The following is a 25,574-nucleotide window of genomic DNA, read 5'->3' as shown; positions in this document are numbered from 1 at the left end:
AGAAGAGAGATGTGTGCAAAGGGAAAGGGTACAAGAAAGCGTGGGGACCCAAAAAGCGTGAAGACCCAGAAAGCGTGTGGGAGGTCGCGGTGATAGCGTGAGGGAGGACGGATCCTGCGTGACGTCGTGGGGAAAGGAGAAGCGTGCGATAGGTAGGTAGGTAGGTGATAAAGAGGAAGTCTAGGGGGATAGATAGGTTGATAAAGGGTAGGATGAGTGTGTGGTATGGTGTACGGCGGATGGGTGGTTGGATGTAGGAGGGACCAGCGATCTACAAGGGACAGAGCGGAACACGAAACGACGTCTACAGCGCACTTGCACGCTTCGACTTCGCACGGATCTGCTTGCCGTACTTGTAGAACAGGAACGGAATGGGCACCATCGCGCACGACACGAACGCGAGCAGCGACGCAGCCCATCCGTTACCGAGCCCATGGAACATCTGCACCATGAACAGCGGCATCGCCGCGCCCGCGCCAGACCGCACGACCGTCTTCGCCGCGAGCGCGGAGGCGACGTAGCCCGGGAACGCGTCGATGAGGTACGCGTTGGCGGAGAAGTAGATGATGACCATGCCGAAGCCGAACGGGATGCCTGCAGAAGCAGGGCCGACCCAGTTGCCGCCGCCGGGCATGACTGCGGGCGGGGACGTCCAGCCGAAGATGAAGAGGGCGATGGGGACGAAGGGGCCGCCGATCATGGTGCCGATCAGACGGTCCTCGGGCTCAGCGCGGCCGCCCTTGGCTGCTGCTCGCCGGAGGTAGTCCTTCTCGAGCAGGGGGGTGACGAAGAGCGCGATGGCGAGGCCAATGAAGACCGAGCAGAACATGATGCCGACAATGCCATCGTTGTACGCGTAGTCCTCGCCGAAGACGACAGGGAAACTGAAGAAGAAGGCGTACTGGGAACGAAATCAGCGAGTGCACGATGAGGTAACAACGAAATTACATACCAGCAAGCCGTAGATGAGGGAGATAAAGAGCGACATAAGCAGTAGGATGGGCTCGGTGACCAGCATTTGGAACGGGCGAATGAGCGTGTCGGCCAGCAAGTGTGCGAAGCTGACTTTGAAGATCTCCTGTTCCGTAACGATGTCGGTGCGACCAGTCTTATGCCGCAGCTTCCTGGCGCGCTTCTTCAGCAGCGCGGGCGCGAATGTCTCTGGCAACGTCATGGCGAAGCAGCACATGACGCCAGCGAAGATCATGTTGACCCAGATAATCCACCGCCAGCCAACGGTGATACCGATAAAGCCCTGGAATGAAGGTCAGACAAGGGGAGGAAATGAAGGGTAGTGAATGTACGTACGCCGACGATGGGACCGAGGGCTGCGCCGCCGTACGGGGCAGCAGCGAACAGGGCAATAGCGAAACCACGTTCGTTGTTGTCCCAGATATCACTGATGGTACCACCAGCGAGAGTGAGGGGTCCAGACGCAAAAAGACCGCAGAAGAATCGACAGATCAAGAGCGTCTGGATGTTCTTCGCTACTGCGCAGGGTATATTGAAGACTGGGGAGGAGTGAGTATGAGGTATGGGCAAAAGGGGCGAGCTACTTACCGACGTAGAGCAGCGAAGGGAAGATCCATAGAGGCCGTCTGCCGTACAACTCTGACAGGGGCGAAATAACTAGAGGGCCGAGTCTAGGAGAAAGTCAGTGGCAACTCGGAAGGGATAAATCGTACTACGCACCCAAAACCACACACCATGAGAGATACACTGAGCGCGGTGACGACGCTTCCAACGTGCAAGTCTCGTTCTATCCCCTTGAAATCACCAGTGATAACCGCAGAGGCGAATGCCACCTGGATAACACTGATGGCGGCGACGCCAGTGATGTACCACCGCCAAGTCGTACTCCAGTTTCGAGGATCTTCAGGATCGTCGGGGAGCCAGGTGACGAGGTAGAGGTCCTTCACGCGCTTCGCCTTCTCCGGATCGTCGATCACTACATGCCCCTCCGGGAGCGTGTCCATCACGGGCTGGAGGGCGGCCTCGAACTTGACATAGCCGGCCTTCGAGACCGCACGGGCCTCGTCGGTGGCGGCATGGAGGGGACGCGAGAGATCGGCGCGGGTGGAGTCGTGTGTGCGCGAGCGCATGAGGGTGAGGTCCTGCTCGGGCGCGATCGTCGTCGTCATCGAGGCGTCGTCTGCCGCGGGGCGATATAGTGGAGGGGGGGAAGCGTTGGCGGGCGACTCACGGGTGGAGCCGTTGGGAGAGGGGGGTGCGGGCGCTGGTTGGTGCTCGGATGGCATGTCTATAGAGAGGAGGGACAATGGGAAAGACGAAACGGGGGGAGGGGGGATTGGGATATTGTGCGTCGGCGCCGTATATATACGCGCGCAAACGGCTGGAGGAAAGTCCGCAACGTGCCGAGGCCGAGCGCTTGCTGGTCAAGCGTAGGTGCCGAAGGGCGCAGGTCTGATATCGGCGGGCTCAGTACTTGTTCAACTTGATTCCGCTTTAAAGACTTTCGTGCCGAGGGATGATCCTGACGCCGCATTTTATCGCTGTTTTCTGCGGCGCCAAGCGCAGCGGGACCCCCGAGCGTAAGACAGACGGAGGAACATAGCGAATATTCCTTGGGATGAGCGAAGATCGACGTCAAAGGGAGAGCAGGACGAGTTCCTCTGCCGCTTCGGGAAGGACGAGGCTCGGCGCGGGACATCAATTGCGCACGTGGCTGCCACTCACGTCAGACCCGCCCGACCGCTGACCGTCGCGGGCGCTCCCAGAGCCCACTGCCCTCCCGGACCTCGAGCAGGATGTCTCGGGAACGTCCAAGACGTCTCTGGCAATCCGAATTAAGCCGCGAAATTGCGGCGCGAAGGGGGTCCGCTGTGCCACGTTATCTCGGCAAATGCCGGCTAGTGTTGTCTGTGCCGAGCGGCGCATCGCGCAAGCCGAACGCTACTCAACGCAACACGATCTCCCTCAATCGCCGCAGCGGACCTCGAGATAATCAAGATGGCAACATGCGATGACTACGAGATCCATACGGCGCAATGCGCCCTGCCCAGCAAGAGCTCACGCCGCCTGACAATGAAACGGGAGGGTCGTCTGCCCAAGGCCTCCCTCGGCCGACCCAAGTCTTGCTAGTTCCGCCCACCAATCCAGGCAGCTGCGGCGTACCCTCCTCTGCAGTATCGCCCCTACTGCGTGTCTCTTCGTCACCCTATTCGGCTTCTATGGAGCTTCGGCCTCCCGCTCCCCTTCGACTACAGTAATCGCTGAGTTTGCCGCGATGAGCTTGGTCATCCTCTTCAACTGACACTGTAATGACTTCTGCCTAATCAAGTACCCTGACATGATTAATCCGCAGACCTACCTTCCTTGAGTCCAACGGTGGAAGGGAGAGCATTCTGCCACTGCAGCAGAGAGGCCTTGCAACTCAGTTTTGATCAAACGACAGTCAGCAAGACGCCTCTCCATCTCATACAGAAAACGAGCGATTATTGCAAAACGACCGACTACCAGGAGTACCACTATCTGCAAGAAGGATGGCCGCACTCAGGCGAGCCCAAGCGCCGAGGCGGGTCGTGAAGGAGGGGGAAGATGTCCCCAGGGAAGGAAGGGGAATAGCAACTCTATAAACTACATGTCCGGTAGGGCCACCGGAGTTCTCTAATGTACACCCGGCAAATAAGTTAGTGATAGGTATGTCTGTGCTCTGTGCGTGTGTTTGAACCTGAACTTCGAGGCCGGAAGGTGATCGCTGTGCGTGCGAGAGATAATCGCTGTGCATGCCCGGTGGCAGGGGCGCAGGGCCGGAAGAGCAGCGAGGGTGACCGGCGCGAACATCCAAGGATAGGCTGCACTAGGGCGTAGGGGATGGTGGAGGGTAGGGGGGGGTCAGGCTAGCGGGGTTGTGGGTTTACGCGTATAGTGACTCGAAGCGGCGGACGCAGGAGTTGATGTGGTAGTCTGAGGGAGTGAGGGTTAGCGATGAAAAAAAGATGACCGAATAGGAAAGTATGGAGGAGGAGGAGGGATTGAAGGAGGAAAGGGGGGTGGATGGGAAGGATGAGAGGGAGGAAGGAGGGCGACAACACGCACCGAAGGAATCATTCGGGTCGCACGCGCAGCGGCCGGCCGACCACAGGTCGCCCATCGGACAGTGCTGGATTTGCTCATGCCGGTAGCCGATGTCGCGGAAGAAGTGGACCTGGTCCTTGCGCGCGAACAAGGATGCTGCGATGCTGTGCACGGGCGCGTCTCCCCAGCGCTACACCGGGCGTCAGCGGTGCCTTCGCGTGGTGGATAGGAACGTGCGTACCTCGTAGTAAAAGCCACCCTTGTGCTCGAGGAAGTCGAAGAACTTCTGGTAGGCTTCGCCTCTCCAGAAGTCCATGTCCGCGATCTCGAAGTTGCTCCAGTCTGGAGCCGGTCGTCAGTATATGGTGAGGGCATCCGGAGGTGTTACGCACAGTGGCACAGGTTATAGTGCTCGCCACCATCGTCCGACAAGAAGTCCATCGAGTTCTGGGGAGAGATGTACTGCGGGTACTCTGCCATGAACTCTGTAGGAATCGTGGTTAGCTCCGGCTCTGCGCCACGAACGGCCGTATCCTTACCTTTCACCGAGTCCCATAGCGTAGGAATAGTAGGTTCCCACTCGTACAAGGAGATGGTGAAGCCTTAGGGATCGTCAGACACGCCGCCGGCCGCAACAATAGCCCAAAACGCACCGTAAACCTTCTCGTTCTCCTGCATGTAGATGAAAGGATCGTAGTCGATGTCACAGAAGAACTTCACGTCCGGTCTACGAGCTATAGTTAGTCTCGTTTCATGAACGCGCATATGCCGGACTTACTCGACTCTATTGGCGAAGGGGACGCGTTTGATGAGATGGCGCTAATCTAAGGCATGGAGATAGAGGACTGACCGCCAGTAGTACCGGTACGGCTGCAGTAGCTCGTGGTGGAAGAAGAACTGTGGAGGAGGGTAAGCGCGCGTCCGTCGAACGCCAGCACGACGAGACGTACGCCAGAGTTGAAGCGGCACATATTGCGGTAGCTGGGGGAGGTGGGGCTAAGTATGACTTTGGAGCGATTGATCGCAGAACGTACGAGACACTGCCTAGGGGAGTCGTCAGTGAGGGTGCTCGGTGTGAGGAAATGAGGCAGGGACGCACCTCCATAGATGATACGCTGCGCCATCATGCTCAAACGGCCCTTCCGCGCCAGGGACTCGTCGATCCAGTCCGGCTGCACCCAGTGCTCCCGGGGGATCAGGCCGAATGAGATGGGCGCCCTCGTCAGGACTGACACCCGCCTGCGAACTGCGGTCAACATGCGCGCCACACCGATCAATCGCTACTTCGCGTACTGCTTGAACTCCTCCGTGAAGGGCTCCTCGTTCAGGAGCACCCAAGGATAGTTGTACTTCCGGTTGAAGCGGTCCTCCATGGCCTGCATGCTGGACACGACGCCGGGGAGGTCCTTATTCCGGCATAGGAAGACGAAGGTGGCGTTCGCGCGCGCGGGCTGCGGGGGCGCGCCGCCATAGAGCGCGTCCGGGGAGTGGTTCGTGGAGATCACGTCAATGTCGAGCGTGGAGTCCGTGTTGACCGCGTCCGCGGAGAAGGACAAGCCGGAGAGGGACGTCGCGCTGCCATAGCCCTTGAATGCGAAGCTGAGGACGTAGTGGAGGGATATCTGCAGGGGACTGGTCAGTGAGCAACCCTCACTGGGATACGTCTCCACGCACGACGAGCGCGACGACCAGGACGATGTACCGCCGCGGCGTCATCGCTGGGACCAGAGCAGACATGGTGGGGCGGGCCCGGCGCGGCGAGTGTCAGTGCGACTTGGTGGTGCGAGGGAAGAGGTGAAAGCAAGAGAACGGAATGGAGAACAAGACGGACAAGTTTATAAGTGCGTGCGCAGCTAGCGATGGTATATATAGCAGGGGCAGCTGCGGGGTTCGCGTTCGTTATCCAATCGGCCGCTCGCGTGCGTGGGTGGAGCTGCGCGCGCGACGGCAATCTTTGCTGCCTGATCGCCGATCGTGGTGTCGCACCGACCAGGCGAGGTGCGTTGGCGCCGTCCTAGGCAACGCCGAGGGCCACAAATGGTCTAGGAGGGAGGGGGGAAGGAGGATGCATTTTTGGGCAGTTTGTTTGAGTAAGTACATGGTGTACAGCTATCCATGGAAACAGGAAGTTCAATTCTCGTTGTGGCGCGGACCCACACCTGCTACCGACCCTTATCCAGACCTCTTCCGGTCGTCGGCAGCGCAACATGCTCAGGATTCGCTCATTGCCTTCGAGAAAGTGCTGCTCAAGCGGGCCCAGGACGGCCCGTTGCGCACAGTGCTGGGAATCGTGCGCAGTCACGGACGCGCAGTCGTCAGCTGCGTCTATTCGGTCTGCTCGGTGCCTCAAGGCAGGACAAGTAGAGGCACAAGATCGCCTGGAAGCAATGGTGGTAGAATTGACGGATCAGGAGGCATGGTAGGTAAGAGGGAACGGTAAGGGAGGAGATCGCAAGAGGTATCAGGTAAGGTATCGACAGGAATGGCGGGGAAGCAGCAAGTATACAGACCCAAAACACAACCCAGAACTGCCCAGCGAGGTGGGATCTTCGGGCGTAGCAAGTTGACGAGGGAACTCCTGGGGGAGACGGTATTCGTTAGGCCCTCGGTGAAGTTAGAGAAATTGCCAACGCGAGGAGGTTTCGTCCACCGTTGGGATGTGCATGGGCTGCAGCTCTGAGTTCAAGTACTTGCCGAAGTGCGAACGACGGGAAAGGCGGAGGAAATAGCGGGCTCAAATGGACATTCGTAGCCTTTCGTGAAGGTAGTTGGTCATGTATGCCAATGATCGTAGAGTAACCCATAGTAACTGGCCGGAGAGAAAGCAGGTGAAAGTCGACGCCAGAGCGCTGCAAAACAATTCATCGTCTGGAAAGCCCTCTTGAGCCGTAGCGTATGGGAAGTAACAGACTTTGCCAGGCGTATACTTCTCTAGAGAGGAGGGTGGCAATTGAGCCAGTCTCAAGATGAGAGTTTGGAGAACAGTGCCGTAGGTTACAGCATCTGGATCTGTTCACATCTTCGGACGGCAGAAATGTGCGAAGGTTGCGAGACGGAGTGAAAGAAGAAATGCAAGACACAGGGCCAGCGGCCCTTATCGAAATCCAGAGAGCCAGTAGACCCTGAACGGTCCTCTCTGGATAGGGCACTTGGCAGGCTCGGGCAGAGAGGACTAGAGATCAGGAAAAGCAAGGCAGGAGGCGGAGGCAAGGTGCGGGCGTGTCGGACCGGTGTGATAAAGGGATGTTTGCTTGTGCTTATCTGCGGCGTGTAACAAAACAAAACTTTTGACGCGTCCGCGAATTGTTCCTGCAGAGCGTGATTGCCTGCTGCTGACCGTCATGGCGTCGACCTCCAGTGCTTCCAAGGACATCTTTATCGACCCCATTTCGCACTCGACGCCGGCGTCCACGGCCTGGTCATACTTCAACCCTCTCAGCCCGCTCTCCAATGCCTATGACCGTGTGCAGCAGTGGAGGGCCGACCTCGGACTCCCCAACCCGGGCACGACCGAGAACCTCCAGAAGGAGGTTAGGGGTATGTGGGGAACGACCCGTACAACTGCGCCAGCACTGACAGACGCGTCCTCGCAGCGACGACGCTTACGAACCTCATGTTTGATGGCGGCCGTGCCGACCTGAGCAAGACACTCTCCGCCAATCCGCTCTTTCAAGTCACCCACTCCTTCTCCCTCGGCTCGTCGCAAGTCCCGCCGTCATACAATTTTGCGTCTGTGTACGCGACGGATAGCGTGCGTGGGATGCCCCTGAGAAGGACGTGCGTGTCCTGACGTCCTCGTTTTCCAGGTCTTCCTCCAGGGCAGCATCGACCATGACGGCAACGTCAACATGCGCGCGAACCAGGGCTGGAGTCCCAACAGCGTCTCCAAGGTGCAGGGCCAGGTGTGTCGCGCTGCCGCCATCCGCCTCGGCTCCCTCTTGACACGTTCCCCAGTTCTCCCAGCAGAGCGGGCACCATATGGTGCTCGAGCACGACTACCATGGCCGGGACTTCACCATCAACCTGAAGGCTATGGACCCGTGGCCAGCGGACATGACGGGCATGTTCACGGGCAGCTACCTGCAGTCCTTCACCAAAAACATCGCGGTCGGCTTTGAGTCGCTATGGCAGCGGGCGCCTCCGTTGGCGAACGACGTGATGACGTCCTACTTGTTAAAATGGACCTCGGACGACAAGAACACGATCTCCACCGCGCAGGTCCAGTCGGGCATCCTGCAGGCGACGTACTGGCAAAAGCTCAGCGAGAAGGTCGACGTCGCGGCGGACCTTCAGGTCGTGGCTCTCCCTCAGCGGCGCGATGCCGTTGCGACGCTTGCGTGCAAGTACGAGCTGCGTCTTGCTGCCTTCCGCGCGCAGCTCGACTCGACGGGCAAGGTGTCCGCATTCCTCGAGCAGCGCTTCTCCCCCGCCTTCTCCTTCCTTGTTGCCGGCGAGATCGACCACTTCAAGGTGCGTTCACATCCCGCCTGACTTTCTTTCCCTCTTGCTGACTTCATTCACTCAGAATGCCGCCAAGTTCGGCGTCGGCGTCATGATCGAGAGCTCAACACTAACCCCGGAGGAGATGGGCCTGCCCCCACAACCGTCTGGGATCTAGTCAACACGGACAGCCCCTTGCATCGTACATATCTTAGACCGATAGCATTATACTATATAATGGTTCATAGTGACCCCCCTTCCCCTACAATGGCCCTCATTCCCCTACTCACCCCGGGCGCGACCGGTCCAAGTCGATGACGTGTGCAGATCCGGCGCGCGCACTTTGACTCGTACGCGTGTCCTGCTTGTCTTACGCGTGCTCAGTTCTGCTTGTCAGCCAATGCTATCACGACCGTTATGAGCTCACTGCTGAGGCTGAGTGGCGTGTCTTGTGAGGAAAGTGGGGCGGTAATCCTGAGGGACGTGGACCTGGAGGTGAGCGAAGGTATGTGGTGGCTTGAAAGAATATGAGGGGAGGACTAAGTCGGATGCAGGGGACGTCGTCGTGGTTCAGGGGCGAAGGTCTGTCTGTGCGGCCTTATGAATCGTCCATGTAGCTGACCTATGGACATGCAGTGGGGGTGGCAAGACGACGCTGCTGAAGAGCATCGCAGGCTTGCGAATGTACCACGGCTCGATACGATTCCGTGACCGGTGGGTAGTGCACAACCCCTCCGCGCCTTATCTTATCTGATTTTCGGCAGCGATATACTCGAGGACTTGGGTCAGTATACGTCTTGAGCTGAATGCCAGGCTACCCTCGCCGAGCTATCCACTTACCCATCCTTCCAGGTGCCCCGCATTATCGTACGCAGGTCACCTATGTCCCGCAACGACCGTCCTTGCTCCCCGGCACACCGCAAGACTTCGTCTACCAGATTATGCAGTTCAAGGCGCGCCACTCCTCGCACGACTCAGCGGACAAGGTCCTTGCGCGCGCTATGGAGACCGCGGCTGGATGGGGCGTGGACAATGCGTTGTGGCAGCGACCGTGGACGACGCTGAGCGGCGGGGAGGCGCAGAGGGTCACACTGGCTATTGCGCTGGGACTGGATACGGCGGAGGTGCTGTTGTTGGATGGTGAGTTCTCAAGCTTCGACGAACGGTCGTAGGATGGTGGTTTGAGGCTACCGTACCGATGAGCTGACGCCCCTTGACAGAGCCGACATCGGCGCTCGACGCAGAGTCCACCAAACTTGTCGAAAAGGACCTTTTGAGCGAAGTCAACTCGTCGGAGGCGCGGCTCAAGGCGCTTGTGTGGATCACGCATGCGGAGGAGCAGGCAAGGCGGGTCGGGACGAGGTTCTTGACAGTGGAGAATGGGGCGGTGACGGAGGTGCAGCTGCCACCTGTATAGCTACGCGACACCTTGGTCTATAGGAAGGTCCTGTCGTTGGGAAGGCCCCAGAGATGCTAATAGTGGCCCCTTGGTATAGCCTGCGCTCTGCGCGGCGAACATGATGGCTGTAAATTTGACCTGAGTGTTGCCCGCGTAACTTAGTGGTAGAGTGTTGTACTTATGTGGATACCTGAGATGCAAAAGTCGGCGGTTCGATCCCGCCCGTGGGCAGCTTTTTGTCGTCGAGTAATTGTCAAGGCCGTTCAGGCTGCAAGAGTATGCATATATGGTAGATTCAGATGTACCCCTATGGCTCCCTTCCTTTTTTCCCTTGATATGGAAGACTAGCATCTTGCGTCGGTTTTGTATCGCAATGTGCGCAGGGAGCTGGGGTCATAGTAGTAATACGGTGGCAAAAGATGAATCTTGACTCGGCGCCGACACATCCCTCCTGTCAGTCTCGAGTCTTGAGGTCTGTGTTCTCCAAGGCAGAGTCAGAGGACCGAGTCAGCGTTCTCGAACGTTGTGGGCGGCTGTGGGCGTCACGGGTTCGTTTGATGTCACGTGCTGGTTTATTTGGGTTGGGCCCAAACAGCGATCAACAGCCCCTCTGGTCGTCTTGAATCCGCCGTTAGCCTGCACCGCTGAGCGTCGTCGACGTCGACCGCAGAAAACGCATAGACCATAGCCACCACACTCATAGAAGCCCAGTGCTCAGCCTGCTCTTTCCCGACACCATCGTATAGCCCGTTCACTCGGCGCGCCGATCTCCGACCCCAGTTCGCCCTGTCCGCGGACATGTCCCAGCAGCGCACTCGCCATAGAGTTTCATCGTCCGCCAGCTCTCCTTTGGCCCGTCGAAAGCTCTCCGCACGCAACCTCCAGGCCCACCAACGCGCCCACACGTACACCGCCCGCACCCCGCGCACCGCGTCGCGTTCGCCCGACTCGGCGCGCGTCCTCGTTCCACTCTACCCCAACCCACGCCGCCTTCCGACGCGCCAGGCATCCATGTCCAAGGCATTCGCGCGCGAAGAGCCGCCTGTGCGCATAGGTGGCAAACGTAAACGCGAAGGCCCTGCCAATGAGAACCACGCGCAGGGTCGTTCCACGCGCGGCGACGGCCGGACCAAGCGACGCAAGGCCCTCAACGGTGGCTGCATGGAGTTCAGCAGTGACGAAGATGAGTTCAGTTCCATGGACGTCGACGACCACCCTGCCTGGTCGATCTCGGACGGCTCGGATACCGAACAAGAGGAGGAGGAACAGTCTTGTGCGTCTTATCACACCCTAATTGGCAACCGTACTGATAGTAACGTAGCAGACGACTATCTTATCCATTCTGCCACCACGTCAGAGCTGCAACGCCTGCGCAAGAACGACCTCGTTCGACTCTACCACGCCGCTGGCCTCTCGGAAGATGCCGAAAGTTTGACCAGGCAAGACATTATTGGCGCGATCATATCCGCGAGGGACGACGACGACGCTCTCGGACCTCCCTCTTCACCTCCGCGCGACGGCCTCAGTGACTGCTCAAGCGACGACGGCGGTAACGCTGCCGCCGACGAGGACGATGATGACGTATTGCCCGAGGTCAGGACAAGCCCCATGTACTTGCGCCGACGAGCGACATATCAGGCTCTCGACAGCAATGTCTCCCGCAAGAAACCCAAGACCGCTGCACGTAGCATGTCTATGGGCAATATGCTTCCTACTCTTAACCTTCGCGCCAACCGGTCTCGTAGCAGAGGCTCGGGCGGGTCGTCAAACGGTAGCGCCGGCCCGCGGTATGTGACTGTGACCGTTTGTTGTTACACATCTGACCTTTGCGCTCAGACGACGCACCACGAGCCGAGGTTCTTCCTCGTCGCAGCCATACCGGCCTCGCACTCGGAAGACATCCAACAATGTAGTTGAACCCATGACGCCTGTCGCTATGAACAGGAGCAAGGGCAAGTCTGTTGAGTTCACCGAGCTGCCGAAAAGTCCTTCGGCTGGTCGTTCGAAATCCAAGCAGATTGAGGAGGAAAGCGACCTCACCGAGCTGGACGAGCTGGAGGACCAGATTGCGAACCCTAGTCCGCGTCGCCTACGCAGCAAGGACAAGGAGAACCCTGACGAGAGGCGAATCACTCCTATGCGCAAGGCCAAGGGCAAGATAAAGACCCTTCGCGAGGAGGACAGTGACTTGACCGACTCCGACGGTGAACTGCCCGCCATCCAGGCCGAGGAGCAAGCCGAGACCGAGGAGGTGGACGAGCTCATGACTACGCCAGCATCTTCAACCTCGACTTTGACCCCGCCGCAGTCTGCGCGGAGACTTAAGCGGTCGCCGATGAAGAAGCGCCTACGCTCGAGGCAACCGTCTGTCGAGGAGCAGCCAGATGATGGTGACGACGAGCTGACGGACCTCGAAGAAGAGTCCGTTGATGGCGACCGCGCCCTGGACATGCCTACGCCGCGCAAGTTGCGTAACGGCAAGGTTGTTGGAGAGGAAGCTGAGGACGAGATCGAGGAGGTTGAGGAGGAGGCAGGCAACGTCTCCGAGGAGACCATCGGCGAGTCAAGTGACGAGGAGTCCACCCTGAGCGAGGAAGTTGAGGGGGAGGAGGAGGAAGAGGAGGAGGCTATGGAGGACGATAGTAAGTCGTTGATCCTATGTCTGGTCACATCTGCTAACAGCTCTGTAGTCGACCTCACTGCTGCCACTACCAAGTCCCTCACGCGCCTTCGCAAGGATGACCTCGTTCGGCTGTGCGAGTCTCGCGACATCGACGTCTCCGGCACCAAGCCTCAGCTCGCCGAAGCTTTGGTGAAGTGGCGCGACACCCACCTCATTGACCCGTCGCCCTCGTCAACTGGCACTGTCCGTCCGCCTTCGACCATCAAGCGTCGGCCAGGCCTCAGGAACCGCTCAGACGGTGGCAGCATCAGCCCACCCGTCCTCGAGCGCTCACATCGCGTGCACCTGGATGAGCCGAAGACACCGCCGCTGTCGCCGTCAAATGACAAGCAGCCGGAGCCGGAACTCGAGCTTGACCTAGAGGCGTTGGGCTTGAATGACCGCGAAATCCCGCCAGAGAAGATCACGAAGCTGGAGAAGATCGGGAGCGGTGGCTTCAAGGATGTCTTCATCGGCAAATGGGGCAAGCGCAAGGTCGCGATCTCCGAGTTTAGGGGGCAGCTTACCGAGAGTAAGTCGAGATGGTGTCGGTTGCGATGCCCTTGCTGACGCATGCTTTACAGTGGACATCAAGGAGTTGAAGTTGCTCGGTGGGTTCAACCACGAGAACATTGTTCGCTTCGTGAGTGCTAGTGGACCACTTCTATAAATTGGTTGCTTACCTCCCTCCAGTTCGGTGTCAGTATCCCCGAGAACTCGAGGGAGACGCCGGTCATGATCATCAGCGAGCTCTGCACCAATGGTGACCTGTTCGACTACATCCGCAACGTCGACGCACCACCTCTGCACCGTATCGTAAGTCATACCCGTATCATCGACGAGATAGAAAGCTCATCCTTTGCAGCTCCGCATCATGCTCAGTGTCGCCAAGGGCTTGGAGTACCTGCACTTGCGCAAGCCCTCCGTCATCCATCGCGACTGCAAGTCTTCGAACATCCTTATCACGAGGGACGGTTCGGCGAAGATTGCGGACTTTGGCTTGGCCAAGGTCAAGCAGTCGACGCGGTCGATGGTTCGCAGTCTGGTTGGCACAGTGAACTGGCAGGCGCCGGAGCTATGGCACGCGCACCCGAAGTACAATCACAAGGTGGATGTATTCTCATGCGCCTTGGTCTACTGGGAGATGATGCAATGGCATCTGCCCAAGTCGAAGCGCAAGTACCCGTGGGAGGTGTGTTTACCGTCTTTCGCGACTTGGGGTCTGTTTACTGATTTCCGACAGGGTATGAACGAGCACGCTATCTACGAGGCGGTTGGGTCGAAGCGCCAGCGTCCGTCCGTCGCCGGTCTCCGCAAGCAATATTGCCCGGAGATTGTCGACCTCATGGAGCGAATGTGGGCGCAGGAGCCCAATGAGCGACCGACGATGTCGCAGGTGGTGACGGAGGTCGAAAGCATCCTGAAGCAGTACAAGCGCTAGAGTGTTCTTGGGACTTCTCATCCGGTTCTCTTTTCTACCCTGCAAGCATTTTTGTATCCAGCATCATCATCACTAAGTACCACCGCATCTCTCAAATATCGCAGTTTATTCCCTCACCTATTAGCGCATGTATAGGCTCATCGTAGGGCACTCCTCATCATAGCGTATTGTACTCAATGCAATTCGTGAAAAATACGTTGTGCTTCTGAGTGAAAGAGTTCGAACTTCGAAAGGCTGGCGAGGCGAGGCTGCGTGACGTGACGTTGGGGCGTTATTTTGCAAGGGCGGCGTCCCGAAGCGGGTTGGCTCCTTATCTCATCCCCCGACGACGACAACGACGGCGTTCGCAAGTCGCGGCATGACTTCGTACGTGCGGCTGCTGCAGCAGCTGCCTGCGAGCCGCCGCCCATACTCCTCGTTCTTCTCCGGCAAGCCTGGCGGCGGCCGCTACTTCAACTCCCACAAACCAGCCACAACCACCAAGACGGTCGTCGCGCGTGCGGCGAACCAGACACCCGCGGACCCGGCTGCCGTCGCTGCGTCCGAGGCTGCCGCGAAGGCGCCCGAGGCCCCGACGCCGCACCCGGACGCGCCGACGCACCCGCTGATCGGGCGCAAGGACTTTGTGCTGCAGTCCTTCTTCGCGCTGCACCGGCCGCTTCTACACCTCGACGATCCCGCGGCGGTGTTCAGGCCGGCGCAGCAGGCGGAGCCTCAGCAACAGCAGCAGCAGGAGGTTGGCCCGTCCGGGCGACCCATGCGCGGCGAGGACCCCATTGCCGATGCGGAGGCGGACGCGGATACGGCGCGCCAGCTCACAAGGGCGCTCACCATGCACACGCTCGGCGCGCAGGCGCATTGGCAAGCGGTCATGGAGCGTCTCGGGCTCCCCGTGGAGGCGAATGAGGTGGCGATGGACAGCACGAAGCGGAAACGCAAGAAGAAGATGAAGAAGCACAAGTGAGTCATCGGCCCTTCGAGGCGCGAGGTATGGCTGACGGTGTTTTACTTGCCCTCCAGGCTCAAGAAGCGGAGAAGGGTGCGTGCTCCATGAAGTTTTCCTTGAGGCTATGTACTGACTGGTGTTTGCAGTTAACCCGGATGGCTCGTCATAACCAGAAGTAGTCTGGGTACCGCTGTCTTGTTGCTACTGTATATTCGTCTAGAAGCTGTCCGCTTCGCGCCAATACTTATGACCTCCATTTTCTCTCACTTGGTCGCGCTCGTCATCTGAGTGTGTGATACTGCCCGGTCTACTAGGATTCCCAACGCCATACACGAATACCCCCCATCCTCTCCTCATCAGGGCCTATCGAACCCTGCCACCAGTGCTCTCCGCTGCTCCAGATCTCCCTATACCCTTTTTGATGCAAGAGTACCCGTACGTCTTCATGGTGCAGCAGTGCACCGTAAAGCACAAGGTATCTCGGCCATTCATGTCTCCAGTCTTGTGAGAGATCGCCGGCGGATGTGGGTGGAGTGAAGGGCTTCGGCGAAGGAGGAAAGGAGGCGTTTACACCGGTCGGGAAGCGGTCGACGAGGTACTGGCGAGGGTTGTCGAAGAAGACGGTCGTCTGATCCATGTACGATTCGGCTGCCTCGGGACTGATGAAGTTGACAGTTAAGTAAGAAATATCACAGTAAATAAGCTCACTTTAGTCCAAGAGGCGGCTCGCAGCCCAAAGACCACATCACTCGGAGGTCCGCGAAGTCAGAACGGTGCAGGTAGGCTTGTCCAGGCAGCGAATGGCAGGGCATCAGGACGCCCACCACGCTGGTCGCATTCGCACTCGCAGGTAAATTATGCAAGTACGCCACGGCGCTGATGGGCGCGCTGTTGTGAATGAGGACAACGTAGAGGGAGGCGGGGATGCCGAGGGCGAGCAAGGCGAGATACGCCCTCTTGACAGGGAATCGTGAGCGAGCTTTGCTTGATTTGGAAGGTGGTGAAGATGATGTTGAGAGGTCGACGATAGACTTCGCTGCCAGAGTATGCAGGAGAGGCAAAAGCGGGTGGATGAAGCGCCATTCTTTATGCCCGGCAAGTGAGTAGACGGCCATCGTCCATGCAGTGGCACGGGTCATCTGTGTCAGTGCCGAGTTCGTGCTGTCGGTGTTCCGCAAACTCTTGTAAATGCCATGCAGGGCGAACGGCAAGGCGGTGCTGCAAAGGACCGGTAAGGCCTGAAAGATGTAGAACGTCGCGTTGTTCTGGCCATAGAAGAGGGACACGCTGGATGCGTTTGCGCGGAGGAAGTTGAGGGGCGTGATGACAAGGCGACCATAGTAGATGGAATCCGCAAGTATCTGGATGGAAAGAGCCACAATCCTGAACTGCGATGAGCATGAAAAAGTGCAGCAAATCACATAGCTTACCCAGTGACAATCGCATTCACGGTCAGGTGTAGCCTGATATTGGGCTGGTTTGCGAATAGCTGGCCGAAGAGGTAGATCCAGATGACGGCGTTAGTGGGACGGACGAGGCAGGCTAGAGCTGCGAGTGCAAGAACGACGCGAAGACGCGATCTATGGCATGCTATGAGCAAGTTGAAACGACAAAAACATAAAGACGTACTTCAAGAGCCTATTCGTCTCTGACCACGGGTAGTAGACGTAAGCTACGGTGCTCAACGAGGTCTCGAGCGAATTGGACAGCGAACGCGAAAGAGCGAGCGCGTTGAACGGCGAAGTCAGGGACAAGAAGAGCTTCCAAATGTTGAGATAAAGAGTGATCGTCGAAGGAGCTGATCTTACCGCAACATTGGCGTAGCTGGGCCCCAGTTCGCGTCTTGCCAATTTGTATGAGAACAAGTCCGTCAAGGCTGCCAGTGTACCGTGTACTAGTCGAGGGCCAGCGATCTAGGTAATCCCTGAGTGGCTAAGTTTACCTCGTTTAATGCAACAACATACGAGCAAGCAGTTGACAGAGTCAAGTCCTGCCGCTTTGAGGATCCAGAAAACTGGCACGTTGAGCAGTGGGTAGAGGATGCTCCTAATGGGATTCGGAGTCAACCATTCCCAGGTCAGATGTCCATAGCCAAAGACAAGGTCATGCGCCGGCTCTAGAGCCTGAAAGTACTCGTCGGGCTGGAACGAGGTGCGCGTGAGGAGCGCAACCAGGATCCGAACCGTGACGGCGAGGAGGAAGAGCATTTGGCGTCACGTCACGCGGCCGCCATTGTTCGCAATAGTTGCGCTAAGCGGTTCCTTTACCTGCTCTTCTCATGGCGGTCATGAGATGATCGCAACTGATTTGTTCACGTACTCTTCCACTCTGGTCTAACGTACCGACCGCCCACGACCTCACCACGATGGGCATCTTCACGGTTGTGCGCGCAGCGGCGGCGGAACGCTTGTTATCGAGCAGAAGATCAAGTTCGACATATTCTACCGGCGAGCTGCCCAGCGTCCCTTCGGCGAACGGCGCGAAGTGGTACCCAGACCCTGCCAACCCCTCATCGCTTCAGCGACCGCAGCCCGTCTCCTACGGCTCGACTTCGTCTCGGACACGGCGCAATAGCGTACTCGATCAAGTCCCCGAAGACACCACGGTCGATTTTCATGACCAGGGCGACGACCAGGCAGACGACGACTGGGAGCGCGAGGTCGAAGCATCCCTCGAGTCCCAGGGCCTATACAAGGGTGCGTTGCGCGCCGATCATCTGACCCCCATGCCAATCGTTCTAATGCCGCCTCCGCAGGATCCTACACCAGAGAGTTGCTGAGATACAGCATCGTCCCTCTCTCGACCATCATCTTCTTTGCTCTCGCCATCGTTCCCCCACTCGTCTACCGCACGCAGGGCGACAACTCCTATCCCTACACATCCTACTTCCCCTATCCCCTCCCAGAGCTGGCCCTGCCGGGTACCCTTTGGGTCTTGACCTATGCGGTCAAGGGTCCCATTTACGCCGCCTGTGCTACCCTCGCAGGATTACGGGACTTGCCGCAGTACGCGTACACGCTGATCGCTGGCGTCCTCCCGGTTCTCCTGCATAGTGCGCTATCCGTCACCCTGCGGTTGTTTGCGGCATCCACCCTCCTCATACATGACTACGCCGTATTCCCCGAACCCGATCGCCTGGACCCAGCCTTCTATCGTGCTTGGTGGGCAGGGGTGGGATGGGCGGCAGCGGAGAGCATTGTGGCCATGACCCTCGGTTATCGTGCAGTGTCGTGGTACCGGGACGTCTTGGTTGACCCCAAGGATGTGCGACGGGGTGGGTCGGAGCGTGGTGCTTTCTACTTGCAGGGGCAGGATGACGATCAGCGTCCAGCATCGCCTGACGGATCCTCGCTGTCGGCCGGCTCTCCACGCTTGCCGGCGCAGGAGCCGCTCCTGCGATCCTCGAGCGACGTTTCTGCGCAGGGCTCTGCAAGGGCGCTAACTGGCACATTATCCGAGGAGACGCTCGACCAGCTCATCGAGCAGGACCTAGACGAGCTCATCACGTTGAGGAAGAGGGAAGAGATCGAAGAGCAATACGGGATGGCTTTTATCGTATGTCATTCGTTTTTCCCGCCTGCACTGTTTCGACTCACGCTTCTATGCAGCGCATACCCATCACCATTCCCATCCTGCAAAGGCTCAACTCCCTGCTCTTCTCCGTCGGTTCAATCCTCCTCATCAGCGCCGCTACCTTCCCGAAGATCAAAGCTGTTGGCATGTTCACTTTCGACCCCTACCGCCCTACCCACGTTGCGTTCACCATAGCCAAGCACGCACCAGGGGACCCCTCGTCACCCTCGTCCGCCTCTCTGCCCCTTGCACCTATCCTGGTGGCAGTAGCCTTCGCGCATGCTGCGCCGACTATCACTTCAGCCACTCTCATTGGGCCGCATGTTGCTGCCTATGTGGGACTGCTGATCAGCTTAGTGGTGCTCTTTGCGGGTTTGGGGGTTTGGGGCGCGTTGGAATAAACGATTCTACTTACAGTAATGGCTTTACGACATTGTTCAACTTTGTATAATTGTTGTTGCTTTCTTTGTTCATTCTAGCATCTCTTCACTATTACACCTACTACTTATGCTCAGCCCGTGACGGACACCGCTAAGGGATGCCTTCCAAGGAACGCTGAACCTGAGCAAGTCAAACTGTGACGGACATCACATGACCGCGTGACAGTGATGGATCCGGTGGCGGCGAAGTTCGAACTTGCCTCAGACCACAACTAGTATCTTCCGTGCACATTCACTCTCCGTCGGTGTTGCCACTCGTCTCCCTGGATCAGCCTATCTAAAGTCAAGTTTGAGGCCACTCGTCAATACATACAGAGATGACCAAGAAGGACGCCCATAAGACTCGCACCTCGCAGCCTGCCACCAAGAAGCAACGGAGCCACACATCGGAAGAACGCGTGGCAAAGGATCAACTCATGCGCTCTCATAAGCGCGGCAGCTGCTCTCTACGTCAATCTCAGACCGCCAAGCCGGGCTCGTCTCTTCGCCGCAAGAACACTAAACACAAGGCAGCAGCGCTTACCTCGAAGCCTGGATCCGACTTGGGGCCTAATCTGCCGGCTTTGGCGACTGCACTCGAACACATGTATGCCACAATGAACGGCACTCTTGCGCCCGGTCAGGAGCCTGCGAAGTACTCGAGTGTCTATCAGTACCTACCCAAGCATCTCCGCATTGAGGAGGGAACAGTGATCCCGCAGCGTCCGCCGCTGACGTCGTTTGGAGGTGACACGATCAACTGCCTCTACTCGGAGGAGGCTGCGAACGAGCTGCTCATACTTGAGTGCGGCTCTGTCGAAAAGGGCAAGGAGCTGGTGAAGGAGGCGTATCAGACTGCAGAGTTTATTGGCGTGCGTACACCGACATCTAGTTCGTTGATATCGGTCTGACTATTCGCATTGTAGGGACAACCCGACCCCGAGGATCCGACGATAGACCGCATCGATCTCCCTAATCTTCCTTTCCATCTACGGCTGTGGCTCGGTCACCAGAAGACCTTTGTATCTTTCGACTTCTGCGACAACCAGACCAGACGCCCTGTCTTGAAGCACCGGAACCTCACCGTCTTCATGCAATCCCCAGGCAGCTTGAACGCCCTCCAACTACAGCCGCTCGAGAAATGTTTTCATTACGACCAATCAGTGGGTTACAATTCCTTCGTCGTTCCCGAATCTGCCGTGCTCGAGATACGGTGGATGGGGAAGAACATCAAGACGGTGCAAATGCCGGCACGCGAGCAACCTGCCCAACCAGCTCGGGCTGCCCGTGGAGTACGCGAGGTTGCAAAGTCGCCGATGTGCGTACATGGACGTTCATATACTAATACGATGCTGATGGTTATTGCTTGCAGCCAATTTCTTGCGGAGGTCACCGGCAACCCTCATATAGCGGCGATGATCAAGGCATAATTTCTTCCAACACGCCGTCGACATCATCATTATCATCTGCCCAATGCGGCCTCAGACCTTATTGAATAAGACGATATCTCAATCATGACCATTGTACGCTTTCCTGCTGTCTTCTCTTTTCCAACCGTGTTCGCTCTCATCTTTGTCTCCATCTCATCTCCGGTCCCGCCGGTGCTTTGGTGTCATTGCGTGCTGTGCACGTATCGTCGCTATACCTCGTTCATGATGTCTATACTTATTGCTGCCGGAAAATGACTGCTACAAACTCAATTTATCTCTTCCTTATTACTCCAGGCTGACCATCAGGCCTCGCGGCGAGCGAAGTGGCCTGCCACGGCTAACTTGCCACTTACCAACAAGAGGCTACGCGACGCGCACCTCCTGCGCGGCGATACACTTCACCTCACGCCAGTGGACGACGCGCCTACCGCGAGTGCGATAACATGCGTCACGTACCAAGCGTCTGCGAAGAAGAGCAGTCGTCCGAATATCAACATCTGACGTCGTTGCGGCTGGCGCGCTCGCACGCTCGCAACCATGTAGGCCTCGTAGATGTCCATAGTTAGTGAGGCTCTCTTGAAGCATGCCCGCCATCGAGGACGCGCGCGGGCTGCTTCGCGCCCATAGTCAGTCTGTCCGCGGTGTTATCGACCAAGCATATCAGTGGGTCTGCCTTGAAATCGAGGCTTCTCGCTCGTGTGAAGACGGTCGCTCATGTCCGCGATGTTCTCTATACGGTTTGAATTTGCCTCTGCGCTGTCCGACCGTCGCCGCCTCTTAGGTAGAATTTCGCCAACTTTGGTAAGGCAAAGTGTCGACAATCCTATTGATTCAGAGCTACATCGGAGGCCTCGCAAGGCAAGTAATCCTTCGGAATCCGCGCTTGCTCTGAAGAGGTTGCCTCTCGTTCTGCTGAAAAACTGGATGACGGCGTAATCCAATTTTGCGGGAGAGGGGTGTGCGGCAGGTGGATTCCCTGCAGCGCATATTGCCACAATGTTTTTGACATAGCTTCTATATATATCGACTGCCTGTGGAACGTACAGTCGAATCCAAAGGCCTCAAAGCGCACGGCAACTGTGACTTGACCGTGACACTGACAAACAAATACAACTTGTATCACGTGTCCGTGTGGCTTTCAGCGGATCCGGGCTTTGTTGGCGGCGGCCATGAGATGAACTTGTTACAACCTATATTCTTCGACCGCTAACACCCATCTACGCCGCTCGTCTACGTTCTCTGACCTTCTGATTTTAATCCTTCTGCTTCCCTGCTTCTGTATCCTTTGCCACTGGTGTAGGCGACCATTCAAGATGGTCAAAACGGAAGCCTTGAAGACTCGCGCTTCTCAACTTGCCGCCGCCAAGAAGAAACCCTACACTAGATCTCAGAAGCGTGTGGCAGAAGACCAGATCTCTTACTCGATCAAGCGCGCCACTTCGACTTCGGCCACGCGATGCGCGACGACCAATCAGGGTTCAAGTTCTCGGCGTGGCAAGGAGAGGCTCACTGCAGAGAGAACTGAACCCGACTTATCTGGTCCAGGCGTGCCGCCCAACCTCGACGCCCTGGCCTCCACTCTCGGACACATGTATGCCACAGTCAATGGCACTCTCGCACCCGGGCAGGAACCTGCGAAATATTCGAGCGTCTATCAACATCTTCCCAAGCATCTTCGCATCGAGGAGGGAACAGTCATCCCGCAGATCCCGCTATTGACGTCGTGGGGTGGCGAGGTGGTGAATTGTTGCTACTCGGAGGAGCTTGCCAACGAGCTACTCAAAGTAGAGTACGGCTCGGTCGAAAAGGGAAAGAAGGCGGTCAAGGAATTTATGGAGGTCGCTGAGTACCTTGGGGTGAGTAGGTCAAACTCTTGCTGTCTCCCTGGCGACTAACCATATCCTTTGTAGGGGCAACCTGATCCCGAGGATACGACGATTGACCGAATCGAGCTTCCCGGTCTCTCCTTTCATCTCCGGCTGTGGTTGGGGCACCAGAAGAACTTCGTGTCCTTCGACTTCTGCGACAACGAAACCAAACGCCCCGTCGAAAAGCACCGTTTTCTCACTGTTTTCTACATGCGTTCCCCCCAAGACATGCATCCTGTTCAGGTTCAGTCACTCGAGTACTGCCATCATCTGGACCAATCCGTCGGCTATAACTCCTTCGCCGTACTCGAGGGCTCGATACTTGATGTTCGATGGAAGGGGAAATCCATCAAGAGAGTGGTGATGCCGGAGCGCGAGCGACCAGCTCAGCAAGCCCAGGCTGTACCGGCTCGAGGTCTACGCGAGCTGGAGGTGAAGTCTCCACAGTACGTATGCAACCATTGACATATCTCGCCTCGCTGACAAACGTCCCATTGTAGGGAAATGATGGCGGATCTCGCTGAGTTCGCCCGTAAGGCGATGAACCAGGCGTAGTCGCTGCTGGTGAGACGCCCGGCACTGTCAAATCAAACAATCTCCCCTTCGTCTCCGCGCGCGACACGCTCGAATCTCCTCCTTGCACCCACATAGCGATGCCGGTCCGGTGATCTTCATTTGCAAGCGCCCGACTGTTGTGCGATGTTACTGGACCAAACAATATCTCTATCATGCCCCTTGTGCTCTTGCTCTCTTCTCCTGTTCAATCATGACCGCTCTCATCTCTATCTCTCATCTCCGCTCGCCGGTGCTTTGATTTTGCTGCATGTTGCGCACGTACTGTCGCTATAACGCGTTTATGATGTCTATACCTCTTGCGTCAAGAAAATGGTTTCGCCGGACTCAATCCACCTCCCGCTTCTTTCCAGGCTGATCTCAGGCACCGCGACGAGCGGAGAGGCTTGCCACGTCTATTCTGCCGCTCAACAACACCATAAACGCGCAGGGGCTGCACGACGCTCACCTCCTGCGCGGTCAAATATCTCATCTCACGCCAGTGGTCGACGCGCCCGGCTCTACCGCAAGTGATATAGCATGCGCATGGACACGTAGCAAGTTTCTGCGGAGACGAGCAGTCTTTTGAGCATCGTCATCTGTCGCCTCTTAAGCTGGCGCGCTTGCACGCTCATAACCATGCTCGGCCTCGCAGAATACCACAGTCGGTGAGTCTCGCTTGAAGCCTGCCTGCCATGGATGCCGCGGGCTAGCTTCACGCCCATAGTCATTCCGTTCGCGGTGCTATCAACCAAGCATATCAGTGGGTCCGCCGTGGAATCCCGGTTCTTTGCCAGCGTGAATACGGTCACTCGTTTCCGCAATGTTACCGTCCGACCTTTTGACTATCGTGACTCTGCTCTGTCCGAACGTCATGACACCAATCGCCTCTTCGATAAGATTTCGCCGACTCGGACAGAGCAGAGCGTCGACAGCCTCATTGAGTCAGAACCGCGTCAGAGGCTTCAATTGCAGACGGTGCTTGAAAATACACCCTTGCTCTGTCGAGGTCGCCTCTCGTTCTGTTGAAAAGCTGGACTGCGTAATGCAAGTTCGCGGGAGTGGGATGTGTGGCGGGTGTGTTCCCTGCGACGCATATTATCACGGTGCTTATGACCCCGTTGCTACATATACCGACTGTATGAGGGACGTGCAGTCGAATTCAAAGGCTTCAAAGCCCACGGGAACTGTGACTTGACTGTGACACCGACAAACAAGCACAATGTCCATCACATGACCGTGTGGCTTTCAGCGGTGGCGACCATGACATGAGCTTGTGACGACCCTTATTTTTGACCGCTGACACTCATCTACACCCCTCGTCTACGTTTTCTGGCCTTTGCATCAATCCTTCTGCTTCGGAATCCTTTGCTACTGCTAGATTGTCTACCGCTCAAGATGGCGAAAACGGAAGCCTCTAAGACTCGCGCTTCTCAACTTGCCACCACCAAGAAGCAATCCTACACTATATCTCAGAAGCGTGTGGCAAAGGACAAGATCTCTCACTCGATCAAACGCGCCACTTCAACTTCGGCCCCGCGACGCGCGACGACCAGTCGTGATTCAGGTTCTCGGCGTGGCAAGGACTCGGAAAGGCTCACTACGAAGGGGCTTGAGCCCGACTTATCTGGTCCAGGCGTGCCACCCAACCTCGACGCTCTGAAGTCCACTGTCGAACACATGTACGCCACTATGACTGGCACTCTCGCGCCTGGTCAGGAACCTGCGAAGTACTCGAGTGTCTATAAACACCTTCCCAAGCATATCCGCATCGAGGAGGGAACAGTCATCCCGCAGCAGCCGCTATTGACGTCGTGGGACGGCGAGGTGCTCAACTGTCTGTACTCGGAGGAGTTCGCCAACGAACTTCTCATACTGGAGTACGGCTCGGTCGAGAAGGGCAAGAAAGCACTGAAGGAAGTCTACGAGACTGCTGAGTACATCGGAGTGCGTAACTAACACTCTTTCTTCAATTGCTGTTTGACCCGCTCTGCAGGGGCAACCCGATCCCGAGGACCCAACGATAGAACGAATCGATCTCCCCAATCTCTCCTTCCATCTCCGGCTGTGGCTTGGGTACCAGAAGAAATTCGTCTCCTTCGACCTCTGCGACAACGAGACCAAACGCCCCATCGAAAAGCATCGCTTTCTCACCATCTTCTGCATGCGATCCCCTCAGGACATGTTTCCTATCCAGCTGCAGTCGCTCGAGTACAGCGATCATTTTGATCGGTCAATCGGATACAACTCCTTCGCTGTCATCGAAGGGACGATCCTCGATATCCGTTGGAAGGGTAAATCCATCAAGAGGGTGGTGATGCCGGAGCGCGAGCGACCGGCTCAGCAAACCCAGGCTGTACCGGCTCGAGGTGTACGCGAGTTGGACGTGAAGTCGCCGCAGTACGTATAAGGCCATCGCTATGTTCCGCTTTGCTGACTTTGATTTTCGTAGCGAGATGATGGCTGAGCTCACTGAGTTTGCTAATATGGCCGCGATGAACCAGGCGCATTCGGCGAGGCACTTGGCGTAATCGAGACTCGAATTTCCCTTTGAGGTTTTCACTTTGAATTAATGCCTTGAAATACTCTCGCTTTGTCGAGGTTCTTGTCCATCATATGGCATCCCGCACCCTCTCTATGAAGGCCAGAGGATCGCACGGTTCGCCAGTGGGCGAGTGAGACGCGTAGCGGAGAAAGTAATATTATGGTTCCGTGTTCACATCTGAATGTTGGATGACTTCCCTGTGCATCACTGTCTTGGACCTGCTGAGACTCAACTGTGTCTCGAAGCGAACTTTAACAGCTT

The 25,574-nt window shown here is 57.1% G+C and overlaps 12 protein-coding genes and 1 non-coding gene across 13 annotated transcripts; 10 read left to right on the top strand and 3 right to left on the bottom strand.

Moving 5' to 3' along the window:
- Positions 1–304: 304 nt before the first annotated feature.
- SCHCODRAFT_02481504 (MFS general substrate transporter) lies at positions 305–1,976 on the bottom strand (the record flags this gene model as incomplete). Its single annotated transcript, XM_003036085.2, has 5 exons — positions 305–901; positions 953–1,255; positions 1,309–1,511; positions 1,561–1,643; positions 1,693–1,976. The coding sequence occupies 5 exons, from the start codon at positions 1,974–1,976 to the stop codon at positions 305–307; spliced, it is 1,470 nt and encodes a 489-aa protein (XP_003036131.1).
- A 968-nt stretch (positions 1,977–2,944) lies between these two features.
- SCHCODRAFT_01273476 (uncharacterized protein) lies at positions 2,945–3,311 on the top strand. The gene has a single exon (XM_050341363.1). The coding sequence runs from the start codon at positions 3,009–3,011 to the stop codon at positions 3,228–3,230; it is 222 nt and encodes a 73-aa protein (XP_050202742.1). The 5' UTR covers positions 2,945–3,008; the 3' UTR covers positions 3,231–3,311.
- Positions 3,312–3,877: 566 nt separating this feature from the next.
- On the bottom strand, positions 3,878–5,775 carry SCHCODRAFT_02595505 (glycosyltransferase family 15 protein; the record flags this gene model as incomplete). Its single annotated transcript, XM_050344020.1, has 12 exons — positions 3,878–3,927; positions 4,060–4,228; positions 4,280–4,380; positions 4,431–4,523; positions 4,578–4,640; positions 4,692–4,765; positions 4,889–4,935; positions 4,989–5,019; positions 5,073–5,082; positions 5,138–5,277; positions 5,332–5,660; positions 5,713–5,775. 12 exons carry the CDS (start codon positions 5,773–5,775, stop codon positions 3,878–3,880), a joined length of 1,170 nt encoding a protein of 389 aa, XP_050202741.1.
- A 1,604-nt stretch (positions 5,776–7,379) lies between these two features.
- Positions 7,380–8,656, top strand: SCHCODRAFT_02484424 (uncharacterized protein; the record flags this gene model as incomplete). The annotated part of the gene is made up of 5 exons (XM_003035280.2): positions 7,380–7,575; positions 7,632–7,789; positions 7,845–7,940; positions 7,993–8,508; positions 8,564–8,656. The coding sequence occupies 5 exons, from the start codon at positions 7,380–7,382 to the stop codon at positions 8,654–8,656; spliced, it is 1,059 nt and encodes a 352-aa protein (XP_003035326.1).
- A 239-nt stretch (positions 8,657–8,895) lies between these two features.
- On the top strand, positions 8,896–9,895 carry SCHCODRAFT_02661112 (P-loop containing nucleoside triphosphate hydrolase protein; the record flags this gene model as incomplete). The annotated part of the gene is made up of 5 exons (XM_003035281.1): positions 8,896–8,983; positions 9,033–9,060; positions 9,115–9,185; positions 9,307–9,618; positions 9,699–9,895. The coding sequence occupies 5 exons, from the start codon at positions 8,896–8,898 to the stop codon at positions 9,893–9,895; spliced, it is 696 nt and encodes a 231-aa protein (XP_003035327.1).
- Positions 9,896–10,024: 129 nt separating this feature from the next.
- On the top strand, positions 10,025–10,108 carry SCHCODRAFT_t21. Its single transcript has one exon. It is a non-coding gene; the product is annotated as a tRNA-Ile (tRNA).
- A 2,397-nt stretch (positions 10,109–12,505) lies between these two features.
- On the top strand, positions 12,506–14,168 carry SCHCODRAFT_066128 (kinase-like protein; the record flags this gene model as incomplete). Its single annotated transcript, XM_003035282.1, has 6 exons — positions 12,506–12,519; positions 12,568–13,071; positions 13,124–13,182; positions 13,233–13,355; positions 13,405–13,731; positions 13,783–14,168. Coding segments are annotated over 6 exons (1,225 nt in total), but the record flags the coding sequence as incomplete, so codon positions are not given.
- A 112-nt stretch (positions 14,169–14,280) lies between these two features.
- On the top strand, positions 14,281–15,361 carry SCHCODRAFT_02605247 (uncharacterized protein). The gene is made up of 3 exons (XM_003035283.3): positions 14,281–14,940; positions 15,001–15,019; positions 15,073–15,361. Exons 1-3 carry the CDS (start codon positions 14,339–14,341, stop codon positions 15,103–15,105), a joined length of 654 nt encoding a protein of 217 aa, XP_003035329.1. The 5' UTR covers positions 14,281–14,338; the 3' UTR covers positions 15,106–15,361.
- SCHCODRAFT_052228 (glycosyltransferase family 22 protein) lies at positions 15,237–17,133 on the bottom strand (the record flags this gene model as incomplete). The annotated part of the gene is made up of 6 exons (XM_003036087.1): positions 15,237–15,585; positions 15,635–16,309; positions 16,357–16,506; positions 16,544–16,686; positions 16,735–16,839; positions 16,891–17,133. 6 exons carry the CDS (start codon positions 17,131–17,133, stop codon positions 15,237–15,239), a joined length of 1,665 nt encoding a protein of 554 aa, XP_003036133.1.
- A 27-nt stretch (positions 17,134–17,160) lies between these two features.
- On the top strand, positions 17,161–19,079 carry SCHCODRAFT_02524083 (uncharacterized protein). Its single transcript, XM_003035284.3, has 3 exons — positions 17,161–17,622; positions 17,682–18,481; positions 18,535–19,079. Exons 1-3 carry the CDS (start codon positions 17,292–17,294, stop codon positions 18,898–18,900), a joined length of 1,497 nt encoding a protein of 498 aa, XP_003035330.1. The 5' UTR covers positions 17,161–17,291; the 3' UTR covers positions 18,901–19,079.
- Positions 19,080–19,151: 72 nt separating this feature from the next.
- SCHCODRAFT_02682484 (uncharacterized protein) lies at positions 19,152–20,724 on the top strand. The gene is made up of 3 exons (XM_003035285.3): positions 19,152–19,790; positions 19,845–20,236; positions 20,291–20,724. The coding sequence occupies exons 1-3, from the start codon at positions 19,257–19,259 to the stop codon at positions 20,346–20,348; spliced, it is 984 nt and encodes a 327-aa protein (XP_003035331.1). The 5' UTR covers positions 19,152–19,256; the 3' UTR covers positions 20,349–20,724.
- An 831-nt stretch (positions 20,725–21,555) lies between these two features.
- Positions 21,556–23,126, top strand: SCHCODRAFT_02742563 (uncharacterized protein). The gene is made up of 3 exons (XM_003035286.2): positions 21,556–22,204; positions 22,259–22,662; positions 22,717–23,126. Exons 1-3 carry the CDS (start codon positions 21,662–21,664, stop codon positions 22,769–22,771), a joined length of 1,002 nt encoding a protein of 333 aa, XP_003035332.1. The 5' UTR covers positions 21,556–21,661; the 3' UTR covers positions 22,772–23,126.
- A 965-nt stretch (positions 23,127–24,091) lies between these two features.
- Positions 24,092–25,418, top strand: SCHCODRAFT_02682482 (uncharacterized protein). The gene is made up of 3 exons (XM_003035287.2): positions 24,092–24,715; positions 24,765–25,168; positions 25,221–25,418. Exons 1-3 carry the CDS (start codon positions 24,167–24,169, stop codon positions 25,297–25,299), a joined length of 1,032 nt encoding a protein of 343 aa, XP_003035333.1. The 5' UTR covers positions 24,092–24,166; the 3' UTR covers positions 25,300–25,418.
- Positions 25,419–25,574: the final 156 nt, after the last annotated feature.

The sequence above is a fragment of the Schizophyllum commune genome (genome assembly GCF_000143185.2).
Source record: "Schizophyllum commune H4-8 unplaced genomic scaffold SCHCOscaffold_1, whole genome shotgun sequence".
Taxonomy (NCBI): domain Eukaryota; kingdom Fungi; phylum Basidiomycota; class Agaricomycetes; order Agaricales; family Schizophyllaceae; genus Schizophyllum; species Schizophyllum commune.
Note: the sequence above shows the minus strand (reverse complement) of the source record. Positions and strands in the feature narration are given on the sequence as shown.

What these genes read in the sequence shown, in the direction of transcription:
- SCHCODRAFT_02605247 (XM_003035283.3), top strand. Translation starts at nt 14,339, where the DNA reads ATGACTTCGTACGTGCGGCTGCTGCAGCAGCTGCCTGCGAGCCGCCGC.
- SCHCODRAFT_02742563 (XM_003035286.2), top strand. Translation starts at nt 21,662, where the DNA reads ATGGTCAAAACGGAAGCCTTGAAGACTCGCGCTTCTCAACTTGCCGCC. An exon ending in AGGTCGCTGAGTACCTTGGG is followed by an intron (nt 22,205 to 22,258) that starts GTGAGTAGGTCA and finishes TATCCTTTGTAG; the next exon opens with GGGCAACCTGATCCCGAGGA. An exon ending in CTGGAGGTGAAGTCTCCACA is followed by an intron (nt 22,663 to 22,716) that starts GTACGTATGCAA and finishes GTCCCATTGTAG; the next exon opens with GGAAATGATGGCGGATCTCG.
- SCHCODRAFT_02682482 (XM_003035287.2), top strand. Translation starts at nt 24,167, where the DNA reads ATGGCGAAAACGGAAGCCTCTAAGACTCGCGCTTCTCAACTTGCCACC. An exon ending in AGACTGCTGAGTACATCGGA is followed by an intron (nt 24,716 to 24,764) that starts GTGCGTAACTAA and finishes CCCGCTCTGCAG; the next exon opens with GGGCAACCCGATCCCGAGGA. An exon ending in TTGGACGTGAAGTCGCCGCA is followed by an intron (nt 25,169 to 25,220) that starts GTACGTATAAGG and finishes TGATTTTCGTAG; the next exon opens with CGAGATGATGGCTGAGCTCA.
- SCHCODRAFT_02682484 (XM_003035285.3), top strand. Translation starts at nt 19,257, where the DNA reads ATGACCAAGAAGGACGCCCATAAGACTCGCACCTCGCAGCCTGCCACC. An exon ending in AGACTGCAGAGTTTATTGGC is followed by an intron (nt 19,791 to 19,844) that starts GTGCGTACACCG and finishes TTCGCATTGTAG; the next exon opens with GGACAACCCGACCCCGAGGA. An exon ending in GAGGTTGCAAAGTCGCCGAT is followed by an intron (nt 20,237 to 20,290) that starts GTGCGTACATGG and finishes TATTGCTTGCAG; the next exon opens with CCAATTTCTTGCGGAGGTCA.
- SCHCODRAFT_01273476 (XM_050341363.1), top strand. Translation starts at nt 3,009, where the DNA reads ATGCGCCCTGCCCAGCAAGAGCTCACGCCGCCTGACAATGAAACGGGA.
- SCHCODRAFT_02524083 (XM_003035284.3), top strand. Translation starts at nt 17,292, where the DNA reads ATGGGCATCTTCACGGTTGTGCGCGCAGCGGCGGCGGAACGCTTGTTA. An exon ending in GTCCCAGGGCCTATACAAGG is followed by an intron (nt 17,623 to 17,681) that starts GTGCGTTGCGCG and finishes CCGCCTCCGCAG; the next exon opens with GATCCTACACCAGAGAGTTG. An exon ending in AATACGGGATGGCTTTTATC is followed by an intron (nt 18,482 to 18,534) that starts GTATGTCATTCG and finishes GCTTCTATGCAG; the next exon opens with CGCATACCCATCACCATTCC.